Source organism: Camelus bactrianus, chromosome 5 (assembly GCF_048773025.1).
Source record: "Camelus bactrianus isolate YW-2024 breed Bactrian camel chromosome 5, ASM4877302v1, whole genome shotgun sequence".
Taxonomy (NCBI): domain Eukaryota; kingdom Metazoa; phylum Chordata; class Mammalia; order Artiodactyla; family Camelidae; genus Camelus; species Camelus bactrianus.
In genome coordinates this window covers 79,712,392-79,733,701 of record NC_133543.1, presented here as the reverse complement: position 1 = coordinate 79,733,701, position 21,310 = coordinate 79,712,392, and the positions used below count along the sequence as shown (strand labels likewise).

The 21,310-nt window shown below is 38.2% G+C and overlaps 1 protein-coding gene across 7 annotated transcripts in view; it reads right to left on the bottom strand.

Moving 5' to 3' along the window:
* SATB2 (SATB homeobox 2) overlaps positions 1–21,310 on the bottom strand; it is a 197,144-nt gene that overhangs the window by 135,328 nt on the left and 40,506 nt on the right. For all 7 annotated transcript variants that reach the window (XM_074364213.1, XM_074364212.1, XM_074364214.1 and 4 more), the window contains one exon: positions 19,276–19,452. In XM_074364213.1, coding sequence (XP_074220314.1) covers positions 19,276–19,452 — 177 coding nt within the window. The remainder of the gene's footprint in view (positions 1–19,275; positions 19,453–21,310) is intronic.

Here is a 21,310-nt window from a genome sequence, read left to right as displayed (position 1 = left end):
TAAAGAATCCCCCTTTTTTTTTCTTCTGAGAAGCATTGTGGCAAATAAAAAACTTGATTTCCCAGGCTCTCTAGACCTGAAATGGAGTTAAATGACAAAGTCCTAGGGGATGAAATCCCTTCCAGAATAATAAAGACAGACCTTCATGAGGAGAGGCATTTGGCCTTTTGCCCTTCTTTCCTCCCCCCTCTTCCTGCCTGGAATCTGCACTGGATGTCTGGAGGTACAGCAGCCATTTTGTAGCCATAAGAAGAGAAACCAGGAAGAGACCAGAGCCTGTGTCCCTGGCAGCATGGGGAAATACTGCATTATCCTGGCTTAGTTACTGTGTAAGACAAATAAAGCCCTTATCTGGTTAAACCATCACTGTAGAGTTTCTGCTACATGCAGTCACTTGCAATCCTAATTGACTAATACCTGAACCTTACCATGCACTGACATAATCCTAACATATTACTGCCCATACTCAAAAACCTTTCCGTGGAGGTCTCAAGCAGGACACCACTGAGGAAAACATTAACTCTTTAACCTGGCATCCAAAGCTCTTTACGATAGATTCTTGAGTCCTGATACCTCCCCTAAACACATCCTGCCTACCAGCTAAACAGAACTCCCTGCCAACTGTCTCTCTCACCTCATCTCTGCCCATCAAAATCCTGCAGTCTGTTCAAGGCCCCTCTCACACTTCACTCCCCTCATTAGTCTAACGGGATCCCTCCATCCCTCCAACATGGAGAGATTCTCCCTCTCCTGAACTCTGGAAGTACTTCTGTTTCCCTGCGCTGAGGTTACTCTGCGACAGCCACCACACTCGTTTGCTCTCCGAGGCAAGAGGCACCTTGAGGGCAGGACCTTGTCACTCCAGTGCGGAAGCCCTGACTCCCCACCCCGGCCCAGAGCCTGACACACAGCAGATGATTAATAGCTCCTCTTAAATTGAATTAATAAACACTTCTGCCTCTCCTAATGCAGCTCTGACTGCTCCCGGAAAGGGTCCACGCCAACACTCTAATGACTTCTGAGGGAGCATGTGTGACAGCAGGAGTGAGCCTGAGCTGCACTTCAAACTGCGGTATTGTTTTGACACCAGAGCAAGTGATAATGGGCTGTTACTCGGTGTGTCAAAGCGCTCACTCAAGACTCCTGCGCCAGCCTCTCCTGCCTGTCACAAACCGCAGCCTGCAAAAGCCTTTCCACTCGAAACACCATGTGGCTTCTGCTGAAGAAAAGCCTCTGGCTGGTCACTCCTTTCCCCGTGGATCACAAATAAAACAGGATGATTCCTGCAGGAGCCGGGACTCGGTGGGCTCCGTCAGCACACACCTGTCCCTCCAGAAGCAAGCCCTGGCAGCAAGGGAGGGGCGAAGAGCAGGACGCGGTGGCAGGCACCCAGCCACAGCAGCAGAGCAGCGCGTCCTGACTCAGGCACGGCTACCGCGCGGCAGTGCCGAGGAAGCGCTCAGTTCAGGTGGCAAACTGTCGGGAACAATGAAAGGAGGAAAAATCTACAGGATGAGAGTCTGTGCAGTTTGAATACAATCTAAAAAACAAAATAGCTCAAATAAGAATGAGAGCCATAGCATTTACATATTAAAATACAGGGCCTGAAGTGGGAAACACACGGTCCACCCTCCCAGTACAGGGTTATAACTCCTACCAGCTCCCGGACCACAAGTCCCGAAAGAAACTGTCATCTTCAGTAACAGACTACTTCCGTCTGCCATCCGCCCAATGGCCAAGGTCGCAAATAAAGAAGCGTTCAAGATAACCTAAAACAAAACGACTGCTACATACACAGTTAATTGGAATGGAGACGAAGTCAATATTACTGTAAATCCCTGAGAAAAGATGCTAATCATTAGCCATATGAATCACTGACAGTGCTGTACAGTATTGTTTTAACTTAATAGAGACTCTGTACACTATAATTAAATGTGATAGTGCTTTAACAAGCATTTAATACTAATGATGCAGGCTGGTTAAAAAAATAACTGAGTGAACATTAGTAACAAACATTGATATTGAAACTGCATTAAAATGCTGTACATAAGTTATTTGACTTGAGGGGAAGGTGACTCCTGCATTGTTGAGAAATTTGATTAAATGAATTCATCCCTCACTCCCCAAATGAAATTGAGCTTGTTAGGTGCTCAGTGACCCATTACTTCTTTAAAGCCTCCCCACACAGGTGTAAACCTTCATGGTTAGAAGCTGGTCCCATGGCACCTGCACTGTGCCCCTCCTGGTCTAGCCTGTCTCCTTCCCAACGTGATGCTCCATCCTACTCTCCACGGCCTCTGAGGGCAGCCTCCAGGCCCAGCACCACTCCCTGTGAGCTGTCCTTCTCTGCAGGGCTGCTCCCAGTGTCACCAAGCCTGTCTGCCTGCCCCCTGGTAGCATCACCATTCTCCCACTGCCCTGCAAATGGCCACGGGGTAAAGAGGTAGCTGTCATATACACAGGCCTCAGCAGGGGTGAGCCCTCGGGAAAGTTTAAAATAGAACAACTGGATCCAGAAGGGAGTGGGCACCAGGACTTGGCAGGAGTCACATCATAATATTTGGCAGAAGAAACATTATATTTCTATTTTAGTGTGTTTCAGTTATTTCGATATAGGTGTGGTTCTATTATACCAAAATGGGTTATTTTGCCTCAAATCTAGTGGATTATACTTTGTGGGAAATTGAATGAATTTTTAAAATATGCCATTTTAAAAACACTACCTTATGTATAAATCTATGAATGGATAATTATCAAATAGGAGACTATCCCCTAATAATTATATTTGACTTTGAGGTACACCATGCAATTTTTGATACAGATTTACCTTCATAATTATACTTTTCTTAGAGTATTATTAGCTTTCAGTTGGTAATTCTAATATTAAAATAAACACAAACCAAAACACAGTGGGACCACACATCTACTAGCTGGCAGGAAAAAGGTCTTCAAATGCTGTGTTTCCCCACAGGTAATTTATGCTTAATTTTTTTCTTTCAATAATAGAATATTGCTCAAAAAAGGGCACTGGGGAGACAGGAATATTTTAAATACTAAGAAAAGGGAGAGACATAGTGAGAATGGAAGACGACAAAGGTGAGAGGAAAGAAATTAATAAATTAAAATAAATTAAAACTGCTACTTTAGAGTTCACTGCTGTATCATTTCTCATTGCCCTTGTTTACAAGCTAACTGCATTATGCTACAATGTAACTGAATATAACACAACGTGACCTAATGTCTTCATCTAGTTGGATTTCTCCTCTTTAGTCACATAATATCACTATTTACTTTTTTTTCCCCCTTAATCTGTGATCATTTAGTCCAGGTAAAAGTGTACCAAAGTGAAGCTCTCTCCTGTGAGCTGCTCCAGGAAGGAGAATAAAAAGAAGAAGGAGCTGTGATTCAAAGGTGACATGACATTCAAATTTTCTGGGACACAAATACCTATTGACAATGTGTCCCCAGGGAAGACATTTACGTTCCTTCCGCTCCACACGGCCCCAGATTTGCTTTGAGGCAGTTCCAGAAGTGGAACCACATCAGGAGAAGAGAAAAGATGTGAACAATCATTTTGGAAGAGGAATGAGAGGGAAAATAGCCTGTTTCTCAAAACAATTGTGGAAAAGTTGTGTTAAACTAAACGGCTTCACTGTAGTCAAGTTGCACTTATATTTAGGTAACTTGTTATTTAGAACTCCATAGAAGGAGAAGACTGAACAGATGCAAAGTGTTTGTCACCTGACTAAAAAACTAGCTCATTTGATTACAAAGCTGTTAGTGAAATTTTTAATTTTCATCTGTTATTAATAAAGACTATTTCATTTTTTAATACACAGTTTCAACCAGATATGGGGAAGCAGATTTTATTACATTGTCAGTGTATATAAAATATATATTAAATGCTTTGAAAAAAAGTAGAGTCAATGTAGTATAGAACACTTTGTCTACAAAAAAAGGAATCAACTCTTTCCAAATTGTTGCAGAGCCATGAAATATGATTTTGTTGATCAAAATACAATGAATATCAGAGGATTTATTCTTCCTATACTGTAAGAAAATCAAAACGATTAAGGAAATAATATTGGTAGTTCACATCCAGTATCTCAGCATGAGGGACTATTTGTGAATGGAGACCACAGAAAACAAAAGAAATTAATGCTATTATATCTAGCTTCTGCTTTGTAAAGTAATAATAGCAGCAACTGTAATTGTAACAACAACAAACATGTACAGCCCTTACACTGCATAAAGCACCTGATCTGGATTGTTTCATTTAATCTTCCTACCCTGCCCCATTAAGGAGGAGATTATTGCCACAGATGGGGACACTGAGGCAGAGTCACAGAGCTGGGATGTGGTAGCACCAAGATTAAAAGCCCAGCAGTCATATTTCCGAGTCCACCACACCTAACCACCACACTCTATTACCCCGTCCTCAACAAAAACAGGGCTGTGGAAGACAGAACAAGGGACCCAAGGCCCTGCCCCACCATGTTAAGTAGAGTTCAGCTGGTCTGACAGGAGATGGGCTAAGCCAGCATGATCAACTGCTCACCACGAGCCATTCCTAACAACGTCCTAGAGAAAAGAAACCAGCAAATCCACATGCTTTTAACCATTGACGTTCCTTATGTTGGAAATTAAATATTTTTTTAAACTCAATTACAACTGCGAAATATCATCAATGACTTTGACTTTCAAGACAGCCTGGTTTACTTGTAAATCCTCACAATGTTTTACAATACTATTTGTTGTTCAGTTTGGTTTGTTTAATAAACTCTAACATCTAAATTGAATAACCATTTTCAACCAACTTTTTGTTACACATAATAGAAAATGTATCTAAAAAGAAAACATTAAATAAAGCATCTAATAAAATCCCAGGGATACAGAATAACATCTCCTGTCCATCTGAATTCATCCATAACCTGGAATCTGATACAAAATAGACCAAGATCTGCCTTACAGAGTTCTGATTTTTGTCTTTGACCCAAAGATCTGATCTCCCCTCCTGTTCCTGCCCACCCATCACAAATCAGCTGTCATGGATCACAAAAGGGACCAGGTGAGTGATTCTGGCAGACTCAGTGAAAAATCCAACACCGCCTCACAAAACCAATGCGAGGATCCAATGCTCCTGGCAATCAACCCGTATCGATCCCTCCCACACAGAAGACAACATTCTTATTTTCCCAGAATCCCTAGTACTACAGACAGAACTATTTTGGCTCCACACATTTCAAAGCCTTTTTTAAATTCTGGACAAACAAATGACTGTGGCAGCTTGGGGACACAGGTCCTTTGAGAAGCGCTTAAATTCATAACATCCATATTTTGAGTTTTTAGCCTTTCACCACCACAGAGACCTACAACACACTCTGTTTTTAGTCCAGTGGGAAGAAAAAAAATTCTTACTCAGTCTTACTATGAATAAATTACCCTCCAGAAGAAGTCAACACATACCTTCCAGGAAACTATTAAATGCACTTAAGGGAGAATTTTCTAAATGCCACCCCCCTCCCAGTGCCCTGAAAATGGTCCCTTCTCTTCACAGGATAAAACAACTTATTTCTGAAGAGTAAATTAATGTTAAAGAAGGTCAATTAGAAAGATATATCCGCATTCCATGACTTTAGAAGTTCCACCTGTGCTTTGTCTGGCAATGTGTTTTTAAAAAAATGTTTAGCATGGGTTGTAAATTACACCGGGATGCCCGTGTGAAAGCAGTGCCGCCTGGGAACGGCTCCTGTCTCATTGCAGCACCCCCGGCTGCTCCAGCCCCGCGAACGGCACTTGTCATGAAAACACTGCTATATATCTTGATTTGTCAGAGAACAAATCAGTTTTATCTGTTCATTTTGTGGTTTAGTGTCATAGGTATTTTAGAAAACATAATTTATAATTCCTCATGCAATTATATATGAAATTAAATCATCTCACTTTTCCAGAAGCATCAAAATATTTCAGATTAAGTAGAACACAGTCGTAATGTCTTTGAGGTTCTTCTCCCCCCATCTACTACAAGAAGAAAAGATAAATAAATAAAGGAAAAGAGGGGGGCGGTGGGCAGCATTTTTAGTGAGCTAGTCTAGTTGTCTTAGCTCAGGCCTCAGAGAGGCTTTTATTTACATTCACTGTCACAACAGTGTCTAATCATGCATAGAGAGGCAGGGTGTAGGGACGAAGCCACTGCCTCAAGAAGCAGAAGGCCTGGGTTTGAACATTCAAATCTTGGCTCCATCAGTTACTTGCTGGGTGTCCTGGGGTTAACTCACTTAACCTTTCTGTGCCTTAGTTTCCTCAGCAGTAAAATGTAGATAATCATACCTAGGCCACACATGGTTTGTGAGCATTAAATAAGTCACCATATGCCTGGCACAGAGTAAGCTCTGTGTTCGCTAGCACTGTAATGAGCAACAATATGCACATGACTTTTTTTAAGGACTAAACATACATGAAAACATAACAAGACTATGTCTTATTGACTAATACTGAGGTATTCCAATGAAAGACACGAGAAAAATATCCTACTGGTGTGTCCTTGTTGGGGTGATGAATTGGTTATTTTAGTAAACTTCTAGACAATGCAGCCTAGATCCCTATCGAGTACTGAAGGACACCTCAATTTCTTGAGAACGCACCACACCCACAGCTGTTTTAATCCCCCTGATTTAAAACAGAGTTGGGCTATTCTTTTTGATTTACCTGGATGAATTAGTATCTGCTGAGAGACTCAAATTTGTGATGTTAGTATTAGTCACAACAGGAAATGTCCCTTTAATAGGTGAGACAAAAGAGCCGTTATTGGTATTAATTGTGTTAGTTTAAACTGCAAATGGCACATTTTAATATCCACTACAGGTTATAAGTAAAAAAAGAACATAGTAGCAAATTACAACTTAATGTGTTATATAAGATATCTCATGATAAAACACTGGTTTTTATCATTAAAACTCTTTGTTCATATGAATTGATATTTTTGGTCACGTGAGTACATTTTAACAGATAATTTGAGTTACATAAATCCTGACCAATCCTTGCTACACCCATTATGAAAACCCACCTAACTATTTATCAAAAGCAAATATTTCTATCCACGGATCACCAACGCAATCACACAGAAAGAGCGTGATCCCTCTGGGGACAGACCTCAGTGTGCGCTGAATGACTCCAGAAAAGCACACAGAAGGGAGATGATCAGAATGGCACCAATGGCGCTGTGCGCAGTGTAGGTGGCCAAGTACATCCGACTTCTAACTAGGACCGTCCCATACTTGCTAAGCTCCAGTGAGGACTACGAAAAGAAGTTGGGTCAATCTTACTACTTTAAACTACAGAAGGGAGACGGAGAGACGTTCATCCCTTTCCCACGCCCAGCAGGATCCGAGGTCCCCGAGAAACAAACCACCAAAAAGGGATTACAACTCACTGCGCCTGCAAGCCTGGGAGCTTTCATAATTTGCCTGACAAATTCCCTACCTCTAATAGTGGGCTGTGATCAGTCAATTCAAACACAGGAAAAACCTTCCCTAAGAGTTTCCTCCAATGGCTCTTTCAGAAAATCTCCATCCGACTGCACACAGCAAAAACCAGAGGCTAAAAAACAGACAAACTGTCATCAGTTATTAATCCCTGGGCCAAGGGACATCTTTAACATAGAACTGTCATTGTGAAACTAGTAAGCACTCAGTAACTAACCCACACAATGCTACGTGTGTGTTTTTTAAAGAGGAGAAAGACCAAAATGCAGTAAGAACAAGACTATTGTAAAAACAAAATATGCAATCAATTAAAGTTTCCTGAATGACACAATGTCTTTTAACTCTTCTCTCACATTAAGAAAGTTAACTCTTTAGCAGAGGTAAGAAAGAAAGCAGGTCAATGCCAAAATTATTTTTTAAATAACTGGCCTTTCACCATCAATGAACTAAATGAGAAGGAACTTATTTTCTAAGGATAACTACATTCTCACATGAGTCAGTCACTCCGATTGTCTGTCATGGGCTGTCAGCACAGCATCTGTACTTAACACGTCCTAATTTACTGACCACTCCTAAGTCCTTCTAGATCATCAAAAGAAAACTAATCCTTCACATTTGATTTGAAAGCCAAAAACTTGAGTATTATGTAATATTAGAAATAATAATAAAGAATATGTAAATTATACATTATAATGTTAAGTAAAAAACCACAGATGAAAATACTGTATACATAACCTCAATTATGTAACAGAATGCCTAGCACTGTAACTAAAGAGAAATGAATGCCTTAAAATGCCACCTCTACACGTCTTCCCAGGCAGGTTGGTCCATGGAGGGGGAGGTTGTCTTCTTTCTACTTTTTCTCTGTTTTTTAGTTTTCTATCATTAACAAACATTGGCTTATTACTGGAAAAAGTTGTTTTTTAATGTATAAGTTTACAAGGAACTTAGATATACAAAAATGTGGGGTCTCATAAAATAAGTTCTCATAAAATGCCATCCCAAGACAGCAAGTTCAATTTTGTTATTTAAACTCAAAATAAGCTCCCCACTCAATTTAAACATATATATATGTTCAGTTGCCAATTCCAAAATGTCAATCTTTGGTTTATGCCTGTAAAATATAGTTACTATTAATTCGAATTTCAGGCTAAATTGACAGACATATATAAAGCGACTGAATGGGATATTGGTTAAATTTGCATTCTTTGGAGCCAGTTTTTGGTGTCGGCCAAGCTATTTATCTCTTTGAATCTGTTTCCTCACTGGTAAAATGTGGACAATTACATCATGTACTATGAGGAGTGAATGAGTGACTACATGTGAAGCACCTAGAACAGTACCTGGTGTATAAGAAGCACAAAATAAATATTAGTGCTTAATATTGTTAATTATTAATATTATCTTTATTAAATTTATTCACAACATGTTTATTATGAAAAATTTTTTCCCTCACTAAAACCAAACCTTGGTTTAATCTAAGCTAATTCTGACAACGTTACATTTATTCTATTCTAAACATGAAATAGTCCAAATAGGTAAATTTTTCAGAAAACTGAGGCTTACCCTGTAAAGTACCTACATCATTTCATTTTTAATCCTCAAACCCCATTCAAAACCTTCCATTTTGTTCAGGTTAAATGGCTCCTTTCCAGAACCCTAAATTTGCCAAAACCTCCTTCTAGACAAGTTGGAGAGAACAGGGTCAACATAAGCATAGTTTATTGCCAGGTCCTACCTGACATTCTGTTACATAATTATAATTTATTTTCCATCTCCCCTGCAGCAATGTATCTGGAGGGCAGGGTTATTATATGCTGGGTTCTTTGCTTTGTCCCCAACACCTAGAACAAAGCCTGGGACATAACAGGCACTCAAAAAATAGTTGTTAAGTGAGTGAATGATGTCATAGTGTGGGAGAGAACTAGAGAATTATGGTATGATCTTTAAAAGTGTCTCTGTAGTGTTCCTCTCCATAAAAAGGGGACAGTAAAACTAAACCACATTTCCTCCACTGATGCTCCAAAAGACTAAAGATCTTAATAGAGTACTTTCTTTCCAAATAATGCTCATACTTCTTCATTGTAGCATATCTAAAGCAGACCCCCATTCAAAGAAGCCTCCTCCTCCCGTGAGGAACCACTGTATTCATAACAATAATAAAGCATGACACTTAGAATTGTTATTTATGACTCCAGAACCACCATCTTAAGTTGGTAAACCTGGTCAGAGCTTTTGATAAAGAACAGATGGATTGTGCTCTTATCTTGGCTCCCAGGATGGTGGGCCCAGTTTTGACCTGGGAGATTATCAGGCCTCATACAACCAAATCATAGAGGACAGAGGTTTGACTGTGCTATGAGTTCCCAGCATCTCATTCTTTGATTTACAAAACTGACAGATAAAATATGTTGGCTGTATTTCTCTGCCGAGCTCGCTGGAAGCTGAGAGAAACCTCGGGCACTGCCTATTTGCATATAGCCTGCAGCGGTCTTTTCCAACCTGAGTAATGAGCTTGTAAAACAGGAGCGCAGATTTGCTGTTCTGTCCTGGGTGATATTTCTTCAAACCAAAAAGGGGCAGACAGATAGGGAAAAGCCTTTGTGTTTTCTCTCATTGACATAAAAAAAATTTTGCCAGTTACTGCTTCTGAGCAGCAGAACCTTGACGTAAGACCCTTCGGAGCTCTCAAAGCTACAGTCCAAGAAAAAAAAATGGCTTTTCAAAGCACTGCTCATCACAATCCTGTGAAATCTATCTGGCATCTCGGAAACCAAACCAAGGTGCCTGCGAGTGACCAGCCAGCTGAATGCTCACTGTGCAAGCATGCAGTCTCCACCTCCCACAACCAACGCTAAGCCCTGACACACCACAGACAGAGAGGTCCCTGACACTGCAGGGCTCCCCTTCATGTGCCAAGCTACCTCAATAAGTCATAAATAAACTGCCCACTAACCGACACTCTGCAGGTGAAGGAATTATTATGGAGTTGATATCTCATAAAATATTTAAAATATAGTAACATTGTATCTGAGAAAATTTGGACAAAGTATAAATGTAAAACGTCTACTAAGATCAGAAGTTAAAGATCTACAATTCTGAAATTTTATAACTTGGCAAAGAATTAACTGAAATTATAAGATTTAAGTGACAGAGCTCTTATCCATTTAAAAAAAGGAAAAAAAAAAAAAAGAAGAAGAAGAAGAAGCAGGGAGTTTTTAAAAAGCATTTTAACATTACAACGTGCTCTATGGCCAGGAATGATTTACTGTCTATCATGAGTGTCAAAATAGACTCTATTCAGAGTTGGAATATGACTGGTACAGCACCAAGACTTAGAGTTGTATCAATGGGGAGCTTTAAGCATAAAAATATCTACCTAAAAGGTAACAGCACTGTCCACGGCAGCATTTATGAAGATGCTTTTTACCCAATGTGTTCCTTTAATGGAATCTCTACTGCATCTTCTTAAAGCACAAAAAGACCTGGGTCTTCAGCAAATGACTCTATTCTGCATTTAAAATCTATACATTAGTAAAAGACAGTTATACTTTTGCAGGGAATAGAATAAAAAATTAATCACAATATAAATTGTATCAGAGTATCACCAATTTTAGATGGTAGGTTTCCTAGTCATAACTCCTCAAAAGCTATATATTTTTAATGGGACATATTTTAATTATTAAATAAAAGTTGTATATCACTGTGGGTCAATCTGTTTAACCTGGATCATTTTACACGAATGCCAAAAAGCAGAACTCAGCTCATTAGTCCCCTCCAGGTCATGGGCATTAATGCCTAAACTCCAAAAAGAAGGATTTTAAGCAGTTTAAAAACTACACCAAAGCTAATGGCCACCACAGCCAATTGCCCCAAACAAAATAGATAACTGTAAATGTCGCTAAAGACTCCCCTCATTATAGAAAAAATAATGAGCTAGTTTTTTTGTAATGAATTATTTCCACTGATAGGATTTTTTTCAACTGGATGTTCAGGTAGAAATTGTAAGGTTAAGTGCAAAGTGAGATCAAATTTTTTTCTTTTTTTAATTCACTGCCCTGAACACTTTTTATCAAGTACTTCCTACTTAACTGCTAGGCATCCTGCTAACAAACTGGATAGGGTCTTCATCCTCTACATACAGACAATAATTCCATCAGTTGGCCTTCATGTGAGCTATAATTACATACCAATATATTTTAAATAACACATATTTATGACAATATAAACAAAAATAAGGAATACAGAACTATAAACATTTCTATTAGCTATTCATTTTTAAGTATATATTAGACAAAGAAATAAGATGAGCAGTATTTTTCCCCTGGCATTCAGTTAAAAAGCAGTGTTTCAGATTTTGCTGTGTGTGAGTGAACAAATATATGTGCACACATACACATATGAACATTTAATTTTATATAGCAGAGGAGAGAAGAGTATGGGGGGCTTGTTAGAGACTTGTGTCAGCCCAGCCAGTGTTTTACATTTTGGCCCATCCAGCTCTAATGAGGGTTGAAACATGGTTAACAGCAATTTGGGGTAGCTTTTTTAGCTCTCTTTTGAGAGCCACAGAATTTCGTTAAAAGTAGCTTGTTTGTTAAAAGTTTGCTCCAAGGCCTAAAATTTCTAAATATGCACCTTTTTTTTACATTGCCCTTATAAAGAAAAAACTTCTGAGAGTCTCTCAAACATGAGAGTTTAATTAAAGAATAAAAAGTGGGGGAAAAAAAGAGAAAGAACCAAAGAAAGAAACTAAGAAAGCAAGACAAGGCAAGAGATCATTTTAAACATTTTCAACAGGGACAATGCCAAACTTTCAGAGCATGAAAAACCTTTCAGCTCCAGACAACATATGTCGTTCAATCATCCTCTCTCAAAGAAAAAAAAGTGTGATTTTTCTGAATTTCTTTCCAAGGTTATGATTGAGCTTGTTAATTGTTTATTTTAAATCATAGTATCTGCAGGCTTTTATAGGATGAGGATTTTCATTAAGTTTAGCAAAACAAAAATAATTCTGAATTAAAGCAACAAATGTAAGTTTTAGAATTGTTTTAAATTTAAGAGGGTGGCAAACCCATAAATTCAAAGATAAGAGACATATCAACTGAAGTGCCATATATAGATTTGTATGGCTCCTGATCTGAATCAATGAACACACACATATATATATATATGAAATAATTAGGAAAATTTGAAACTTGACTGGATATTTTATGATATTAAGGAATTATATTTTGTAGGAGCCCTGCTGATATTGTGGTTATGTTTCTAAAATAGTCTTAAGAGACACTTAGTAAAATATTTGTGAATAAAATATGAGGTCTAGGATATGCTTTTAAATGATCCAGTGAGTGAGAAGTGAGAAGTGGGTAGAGGCAGAGTTGAAACAAGATCGACTGTGAATTGCTCACTGCTGATCCTACATGATGAGTTCATGAGTATTTAATATGCTAATCCCTCTACTCTGTATATATTACATGTTCCCATAATAAAATATTTTAGAGAACTAATTTAAGAACAGAGAATTTCAAGCACTGAATTACTTAAAAAGAAAGTGTATTTATTTCTAATGGTGAAATTTATCTTAAAAGTAGCTCCTAGGTAAAATTCGTCCCAATATGTGGTATGGTATAGAGCTAGTCCACTGGAAATTATGTGATAATAAATAAATGAATAGAATATAAAACAATGATAAATAAATAATAAAGCCATTGCATTCCTTTGTATATAAATATTATCACTACTTTAGTTTTAAATCTTACTCTATTTATCCTTATCATTGTAGCTAGTTCACAGACCGAAATTATTCTCCCTACATACAATGCCTTCGAACAGATGAGCACTGACACAATATCTCTAAGGTTTGATCAGAAGAATTTGGATCCCAGCAATCCCCTAAGTTCCCTTTGAATAACTACCTCTTTGAGTCTAGAAGTTATTATTGGAGTGGTTTGCCACCATGGGCTTAGCCAAAACATCACTGACTGTGGAATGATGACATGGGATAATCTGGAAATGGTGATATCTGATCAACAAGGAGTCACATTATATTTCACTTCTGGTAAAAATAGCTAATTAATGAATGGGAGCCAATGTCACAGTGCTCCACAAAGAAAAAACAATTCTTCATGGATAAAGTTTAGCAAAAATGTACCTTAAAAACTATTTTCATTTAGTCAACATTTATTGAATTCCTGTAGAATTCACATTGCGCTGTTGTACCACTTAGTTATAGGGAGCAAATAGTTTCCTGCTCATGATTCTAAATCTAATCATTAAAGACAGTAAACTGGCAATTTTTAGGAATATTTATCCATATTTCTCCAGGGTAATAAATATCTTCAGGTTCATTTGTTCATCCTGCTAACATTGACTAAACGCCCACAAGTGCCACCCTTGTGTTCTGAAGAAATGGGCCTCTGACAGCAGAGGAGTTTCACTAATAAAAATCAGAGCCAATGTCAGGGCCAGTTTTAAAATGGAGGCAACAGTGGACAGAAGTGGCAAATAAATAGCTTTCCTTTAATGAGGCAAAGCAAGGATATCCTAGAAATTTAAACCCATATTTCCCATCTTGTCATCTCCTGCTTAAAGCTAATAAGAGGAAGAGAAATTTTCAAGCGCTTTTCAGGAATAAAATGAACAGTTAGTCATAAATCAGCACCAAACTTGTCAACAAATTTTGTATGCATTTCTACTCTCTGAGACTCAATATTTGATGTTTCTGAGCTCTGAGTGCAAAAATCAACTAATAATCCACATTCTAAACTTTTCTGTTTAAACTCCATGAAAGCAAGATTTTTTTTCCCAGTTCTTCATCCCAGGACCTAGAACGGTTACTGACACACAGTAGGCATTTAATACTACTGAATTAATTAATTTGAAGATGAGAATTGCTAAGGAATATGCCTTATTTGCATATCAGGAATCATTTTGGCTTCATAAGCAAGAACTGTATATTTGAATTATTCAACCTACTATAGGCCCTCTTTTTAGTTTTGGGAGTTGGCTTCAATTAACAATTCTGTGAGGCTTGTCTTTTGTTTTTAATGAATTCTGTCTCAGGTACTTAAAAAAAATCTCTATATATTTCATCATGGAAATGAAATATGTCTAATTTATCATTATTGAATTGAATATATATAATCATTATCAAATAAATAAAATCATTATGTATTTAGTAAGCACCAAATCCAAAAGAGTCCTGCCTTTTAGAGCTTCAGTCAAAAAATAAGAGAGCAAGCATTAAATAAGAATTGACTCCTACCCCAACTCTAAACTCCCGGTGATGAGGTCTGTCACAGAAGAGCCCTGTGCTTAATGACCCTGAATCTGGAGGCAGAAAACAAGGCTTCAGATCCCAGCTCCTCCACCCACCAGCCCTGTGCACCTGGGAAGATTCCTTCCTCCTCTTTTTTTGCCTCAGTTTCCTCATCTATGAAAGGGGAAACATGTAACATCATGTTGTTACGAGAGCTGTTACGAGAATTAAATGAGTCAGTACATGTAAATCTCTTAGAATAGTTTCTGGCAGATAGTAATTGTTCAATTAATACTACCTAGCACTATTAAAACTCTTATACATCAACTATACTTCAATTTTTTAAAACTCTAAGAAATCCCTTGGTTTATACATCACAGAGGCTCACTAATAACTTTTTTTAAATCTTAAACTGAAAAAACAACAGAAATGCATCTGTATCATGTACAAGATTTCATATTTACGGATAAACTTAGGGACAAAGTGAACTGCTTATCAAAATTGGGTAATAAGGTAGAAATAACAACTTCCCACTCATTCAGAGAATTCATGGGGGAGGCAGAATTTCATGCTTATACATTTTTTTTCGATTAGAAAAAGAAGAAAATTCCACATAATCCCACCACCCAGGCTGTTGGCATTTTAATATATTTCTTTTGTCTTTTTTTCAGTGCATATGTGTAGATTCTTAGATAATTGAGACTGTATTTGGCACTCTGCTTGATTCACATAACACTGTATTATTAAATGCATTTTGTGTCACTTTTAAAAATATCATCTTAAATGACTGCATAAATTTAATTATTCTAATACAAATAAGAAAAAGTGGTGACTAATACACCTCGTTTTGAACCCATAATTTCTACATACTCATGACCCCCAAAATAACCAGCCAGAAATGACTTTTGGCTTATTTATTGTTCAGCATGTTTGTTTTTAAATAAAATTTTCTGGTCAAAAATAAATTTTAATATAAATTAAAAAAAAATTTTTTTTTTTGGTGGGAGAGGTAATTAGGTTTATTTATTTATTCTTAGAGGAAGTACTGGGGATTGAACCCAGGACCTCATGCATGCTAAGCATGTACTCTACCACTTGAACTATACCCTCCCCCCATAGAATAAATTTTTTATAGGAGGCTGAAGAGAGACAGGATGTCCACCTCCAAATTAAGTCCAATGTACACAGGGAGGAATCACATTGCCGTCACTGCCACCTCCCAAAGTCCACCCCAACCTTGGCCAGTACAACCAGCTACCTAATCAGTGGGATAAAGAGCTCTCGACAGTGTGGAGGGGCCAATGGCTATTACCAAAAGTTTTCTAGGGCAAAACTGAAAGGATGAAAAGGAAGGAAGAAAGATGAATAAATGAGTGTAAAGGTGGGGTGGGGACTGTTACTGCACAGCAGTTCCCTAGGTTAACACTCCTCTTCCAAAAAGACTAGAAGACTTGTGATCCAGAGAGACTGACTCATAGTTCAACACATAAAGTAAAACATGCTTGTTGTTCATTAGACTTAGGCTAACTATTCTGGGAAAAGCAAAGAGCCTGTAATCTTTAGGCTTTTTGCATATGCAAAACAGCAGGTCAGATGAATGCTGCATCTCATATCTGAGAGAATCACAGAGAGTTAATGGTATGTGTTCTGGGAAATGGAGGGTTTGGGTCAGTTAAAAGCATAATGCTCGTGATTTATGACATTATCTTATACACTTTATCCTCTCTTGGTTCCCAATATCTGGCTTCAAATAAAGAAGGTTACTGTAAAATGTCAGGGGAGGGGGTAGAGGGGGATTGGAAATCCCTAAATTCCAATTTAGTGGAATTTCTATCATCTTTCTTAATGAAATCTCTTCAGCTCACCTGGAAGGAATGCCCTCTCAGAAAAGGAAATTGACTATCCTATGCTCACGAGAGCATGGGTATGCTGCCTTGTCATTGGAACGTGAGTACCACTCCAAAATAACGACATTGCTCATGTATTTTCTCTTTTAAAGGCAATCTGAACGCTATTCCAATTCAATTATTGAAGCTCTTTTCTGGTCATGTCAAAATGAAAAATCACATTTCAAGAGCCTCGATTTTCAAAATAGGCTCAAGAAACCAGCTATCCTTTCAGTTTAGTTTGGCCCAACTTTTCCAACACAGGAAGAAGAGATTCCAAAACACTCAGTTTCTCTGTTGCAAATGCATTTGCTAGGAGGTCACCCAATGATTTCCCCATTTGGGGGAATTATCTAAACAAACAAACAAAACCAAAACTAAAAAGAAAACTAAACACATAAAACCTCAGGCCTCGAATATGCAGTCACACTGTGTTCTGTTTCCTTTCCTAGCTTTCTCCCGCTCTGCTGTCTGTCCAACACGTGAATGACCTGTCTTATCACGCGTTCTGTTTGGTCTATAATAAACATGCAGCAAATTGCACACGTGTGATGATCCGAATGACAACAAAGATCTAATACATTCATTTCAAAATAAACAATTCTAAGTTTTCCACTTACCCAAAACAGGTCTGCAATCTAATTTAAAACAAAACAAACAAACTGATTTTTTCCTCCCTCTATGAAATTACAGTACAGGATCTAGTGATAAAACCTTTGTTTATCTACAAAATAAAATATATCTGTGATCTAGAGCACCTTCAGAATGTTGATTCAACTTTTTAAAAGTGTAATGCTTAGTCATTTTTAACCACAGTCTTCGAAAACCTAGGGGAAGAAAATATTCGCTTTCAACTTTTCTCCTGTCCAATCCACCACTGTAGACTACATTTCTTGCTAGTGGATCTCACCTTGGTGAGAACTCTCAGTCCACACAACTGAATGGAAAAGTGTGGCTCCCTCGGGCACATTTCCTGAGAGCCCCTTCTCTGAGCATGTGCCAAGAATCAAATCTTGGCCACTTAGTGCTCTGGGCTCCACATGTGAGCTCACGGCGCGTTGAGCAGCAGTGCTAACTGAGATGGATAGCCCTGTCAAACAGGAAGCTGGCACACCAGGATGCAAGCAGTGGGATACAATGACCTTTACATTCAGAGGAAAATATCCCTAAAATGGCATGAAAAGTTTATGGAGGGGAATGGGGAGGAATTCTTTTATTTCATTTAGGCACATAGCATGAAATAAAAGCAATGGTGCCCAGTATGCAATTTGCTAGAGACCAAATCTTGAATCCCTCGCACAGAAGGGAAGTGGTAGGAGAAAGGAAATGAATCATCCTTTATCATGCTGCTTTGAAAGCAGCGGACTCTACGCGATTTAGCTGTATGTATTACTGCACCCGGCAGGCTGGGCGCTCTGATTCAGACTGCACTACAGCTCATAATAATCCATGGCTCTGGGTAAACATTCTTGACCCCCTGGTTCCAGATGGGTTGCTATCTTGGTAGAGCTAAGATATAATTTAAATACTTAATTAAAACATCTTTTAAAAAGTAATAATCCGCTTATAAGATCAGAATTAAGAGCTTGGGAATTTAATACCCATGTTCTTCATCAGCATATTTGTAACTTTGTATAAACTGCTTAACCTCTCATAGTTTCCTTATCTGAATATATAGAGGCTCTGACTGATAGTTCTTAGTAAGTATATGAAGAGGACTTCATTAAAAAAAAGTAGCAAAAATCCATGGCACATACACAAATGTTAAGCAAGGAGACTAATATAGGAAATTAACATATGGCACAAGACCTGGAAGCCACGTCTTTCTGTCCTTTAGTTATAACCATTATCATAAAATATACAATCCAGTCATTTCAGCTAAAAAACAAAAGTAATCATTCCATTGGGTCAAAGATCTATTTTTCCATTCTTTGAGGTTTGAGGGTATTTTTGTTATTTGTTTTTCAGTTCTTTGGCGTGAAAGGACAATGAGCTGTGCTTCAGAGCGAAGCAACACAAGCTCACAGTGGGTTCCCCAGAGCCGTACCACACAGACTGAAATAATGATGCAACGTTAATATTCAGTTAAACAGGTAAAATGAACTGATCACAAAGACACTGAGCATTTTTTTTAATGAATGGACTACATCAAAACTACAGAGCAGTTTTCAAAGATACAAAAGTACAGTATGTTAAGAGGTCTACATTTTTTTCTATTTAACTAAAAGCTGATCATAAAGTGCAGAAGCTACAGGGCCAAAGCAATAAATAATTTAGAAAACTGAAAGCTTATGAATCATGCACTCGAGTTTGGGTAAGTTAGGAGTCAAATGTCTCAGCACTCTGAGAACACTGATTTGGGGACTTAAATAACAGAGTTATCAACGCAAAAAAACCTGTGATGATTACTTTGAAATGTAAGTTGATTTTGGTGGCTCTAGAGGTGCTGGTCAAATGCTTCCCAAAGCAACCAGAAAACAAGACTCTCCACGAAACATTCTGCTGCTCACTGTTTGGAAAAAATGCTAAATCTGACCATTCTCCTCCAATCCTTGTTTGGAGAAGTATTTCGGGGAACACATTCTTCCTCAAGTCATGACACACTCACGAGGCACAGGGAGGAGAGGGGGGGACGCATGAATACCTTGTGCTTGCGCCGCGGAGCTGTGGGAGTACCCCAGGGCCAGAAGCGCGGTCTCCACCAGCTGGCTGAAAAGCACGTCTTTTCGAACCAGGACAAACTCAGCATGTTCTTCCCTGTTGTCATATTCAAGAGAACCGTCCAACTGCTCCACCACACAAAAGACAGGAATCATCAAACCTGGAGGGACAAAATTCAAGAGCGAAACACAAACATTATAAAGCAAATCTCAGTCACCATGATGAGAAGGGAAGAGACAGTTATAAAAGTCATTCATCTGTGATCGACAGTGGTTTAGATAAAACAAGCCTCTTAGTCGGATGGGCCTAATGGGAAAGCTGTGGATTTTTTTTCCCCTCCATGATTACTATCAGACTGCAGCAGAATCGCCCCAAGCAGTGGCAGAAGCTCTCAGATTCCAGTCATCAAAAAGTTAGGGCACCAATCAGGGATGCCCTAACTGAGAGACCTCAAGTTCAAAGCCAGCACAGAGGTGAGATCAAAGTGACCTTCTAGACCCTTGTATCCTTGTGTCCATGGTTTTATCATTACCTGTTAATCAGGACTAGTATTTTCAGATCAGATCTGCTTTTGTCTAGAAATGTTGTAAGACACATAGTAGGAAGGCCTATTTGATTATTATGTGACTATGTACAAGAAAATCAGTAGGAATTTAAAAGGAGCCCCTCTTATACCTTTCATTGCTCTAAATCCTGGTAAATAGGTCATCAATTAACCTGAAAATGCCCTGCTCATGAAAGTCTTAACTTATGTTTATGTCAAAATACACATACAAATACAAAACTTTGTCTTTTAAAAATTTATTACTTTATGCATTAACAGCAGTTACCACTGGAAAGGAGTAGCTCTACTTATGTTTTCAAAGAAAAGAAGTAAACTGCCCCAAAAAACAAAGCAAATTAGTTGAGTTGAGAATCTGATGAAATCTGTTGTCACTGAAATATTTCTCTGCTTTGTTTCAAAGTGTGAAAAGCTAAAAAATGTTTAATTCACCAAAGATTTTTTATAAACTAACTGTTTTTCATTTTTTAAAAAAGTCATACAGACATTTAAATCTAAACATAGCCACAGCAAAAGAAGATCAAAGTTTTACCAACATACAAGTAATAAACATGGACTCTGCCCTACGTAATTCACACAAATTAGTATGTTATGGAATAAGGATCTGCTCTGGGTCTTCTCTTTGTGCAAGAAAAATCAAAAGTTATAAAGGATGAGTGGGCCGGTGGAGAGATGGAGGAGGTGGAAGATGAGCTGGTCGCGATGATGACACTTCACAGTTTAACATGACATATGGGAGTATGGCCTCTGACACACACGCTGCACAGAGGTTTTCTACAAGCCCCTCCCTGTTGCCCAGACCCTAGAAGCCTCCTGACTCACTCTGATCTGGAAAGCAGAGGGTGGGAGCAGACATCCTACAAACTACCAGGTCACAGATTCATATTTTTGTTCTAAAGATAATACAATGGTGCAACTGGTTCCCATGTGCTAATTATTATTATTAAAGATAATAAGTATTGGGTGTAATTATTAAATATAATCATTATTAACAATAATAATACTCATTAAGAATTGTTATCATTAAAGATCATGATAATTATTATTAAGTCTGCACAACAGACTAACAAGTCACACCGTGCCGTACCCGGGACAACTATTAACTCAAGGTTCACGCTTAAGAGCAACAAAGCAGCATTACTGTCCATCACACACACTATCCATAGTAGAGATTTATGAAACATAGGAAATGCAGGTGGAGCAGACTGATTGGTTTAGACAAAGAAGAGAATTGAGCCTGGCCACATGGTACCATACAAAATACTTTAAAAAAAAAAAATTATGACCAGCACTGGCATATCAAATCCTGATTTATTTATGTCCAGTTTACTGCCAAATGCATGTGAGACATGCAATGAAAAATATAAACTAGATTTCCTCCAAATTATCTCTGTAGTCATTCATTTCTCCATCTTTTATTCCCTGAACACCTACTGTGTGCCTGGTATTCCCCATG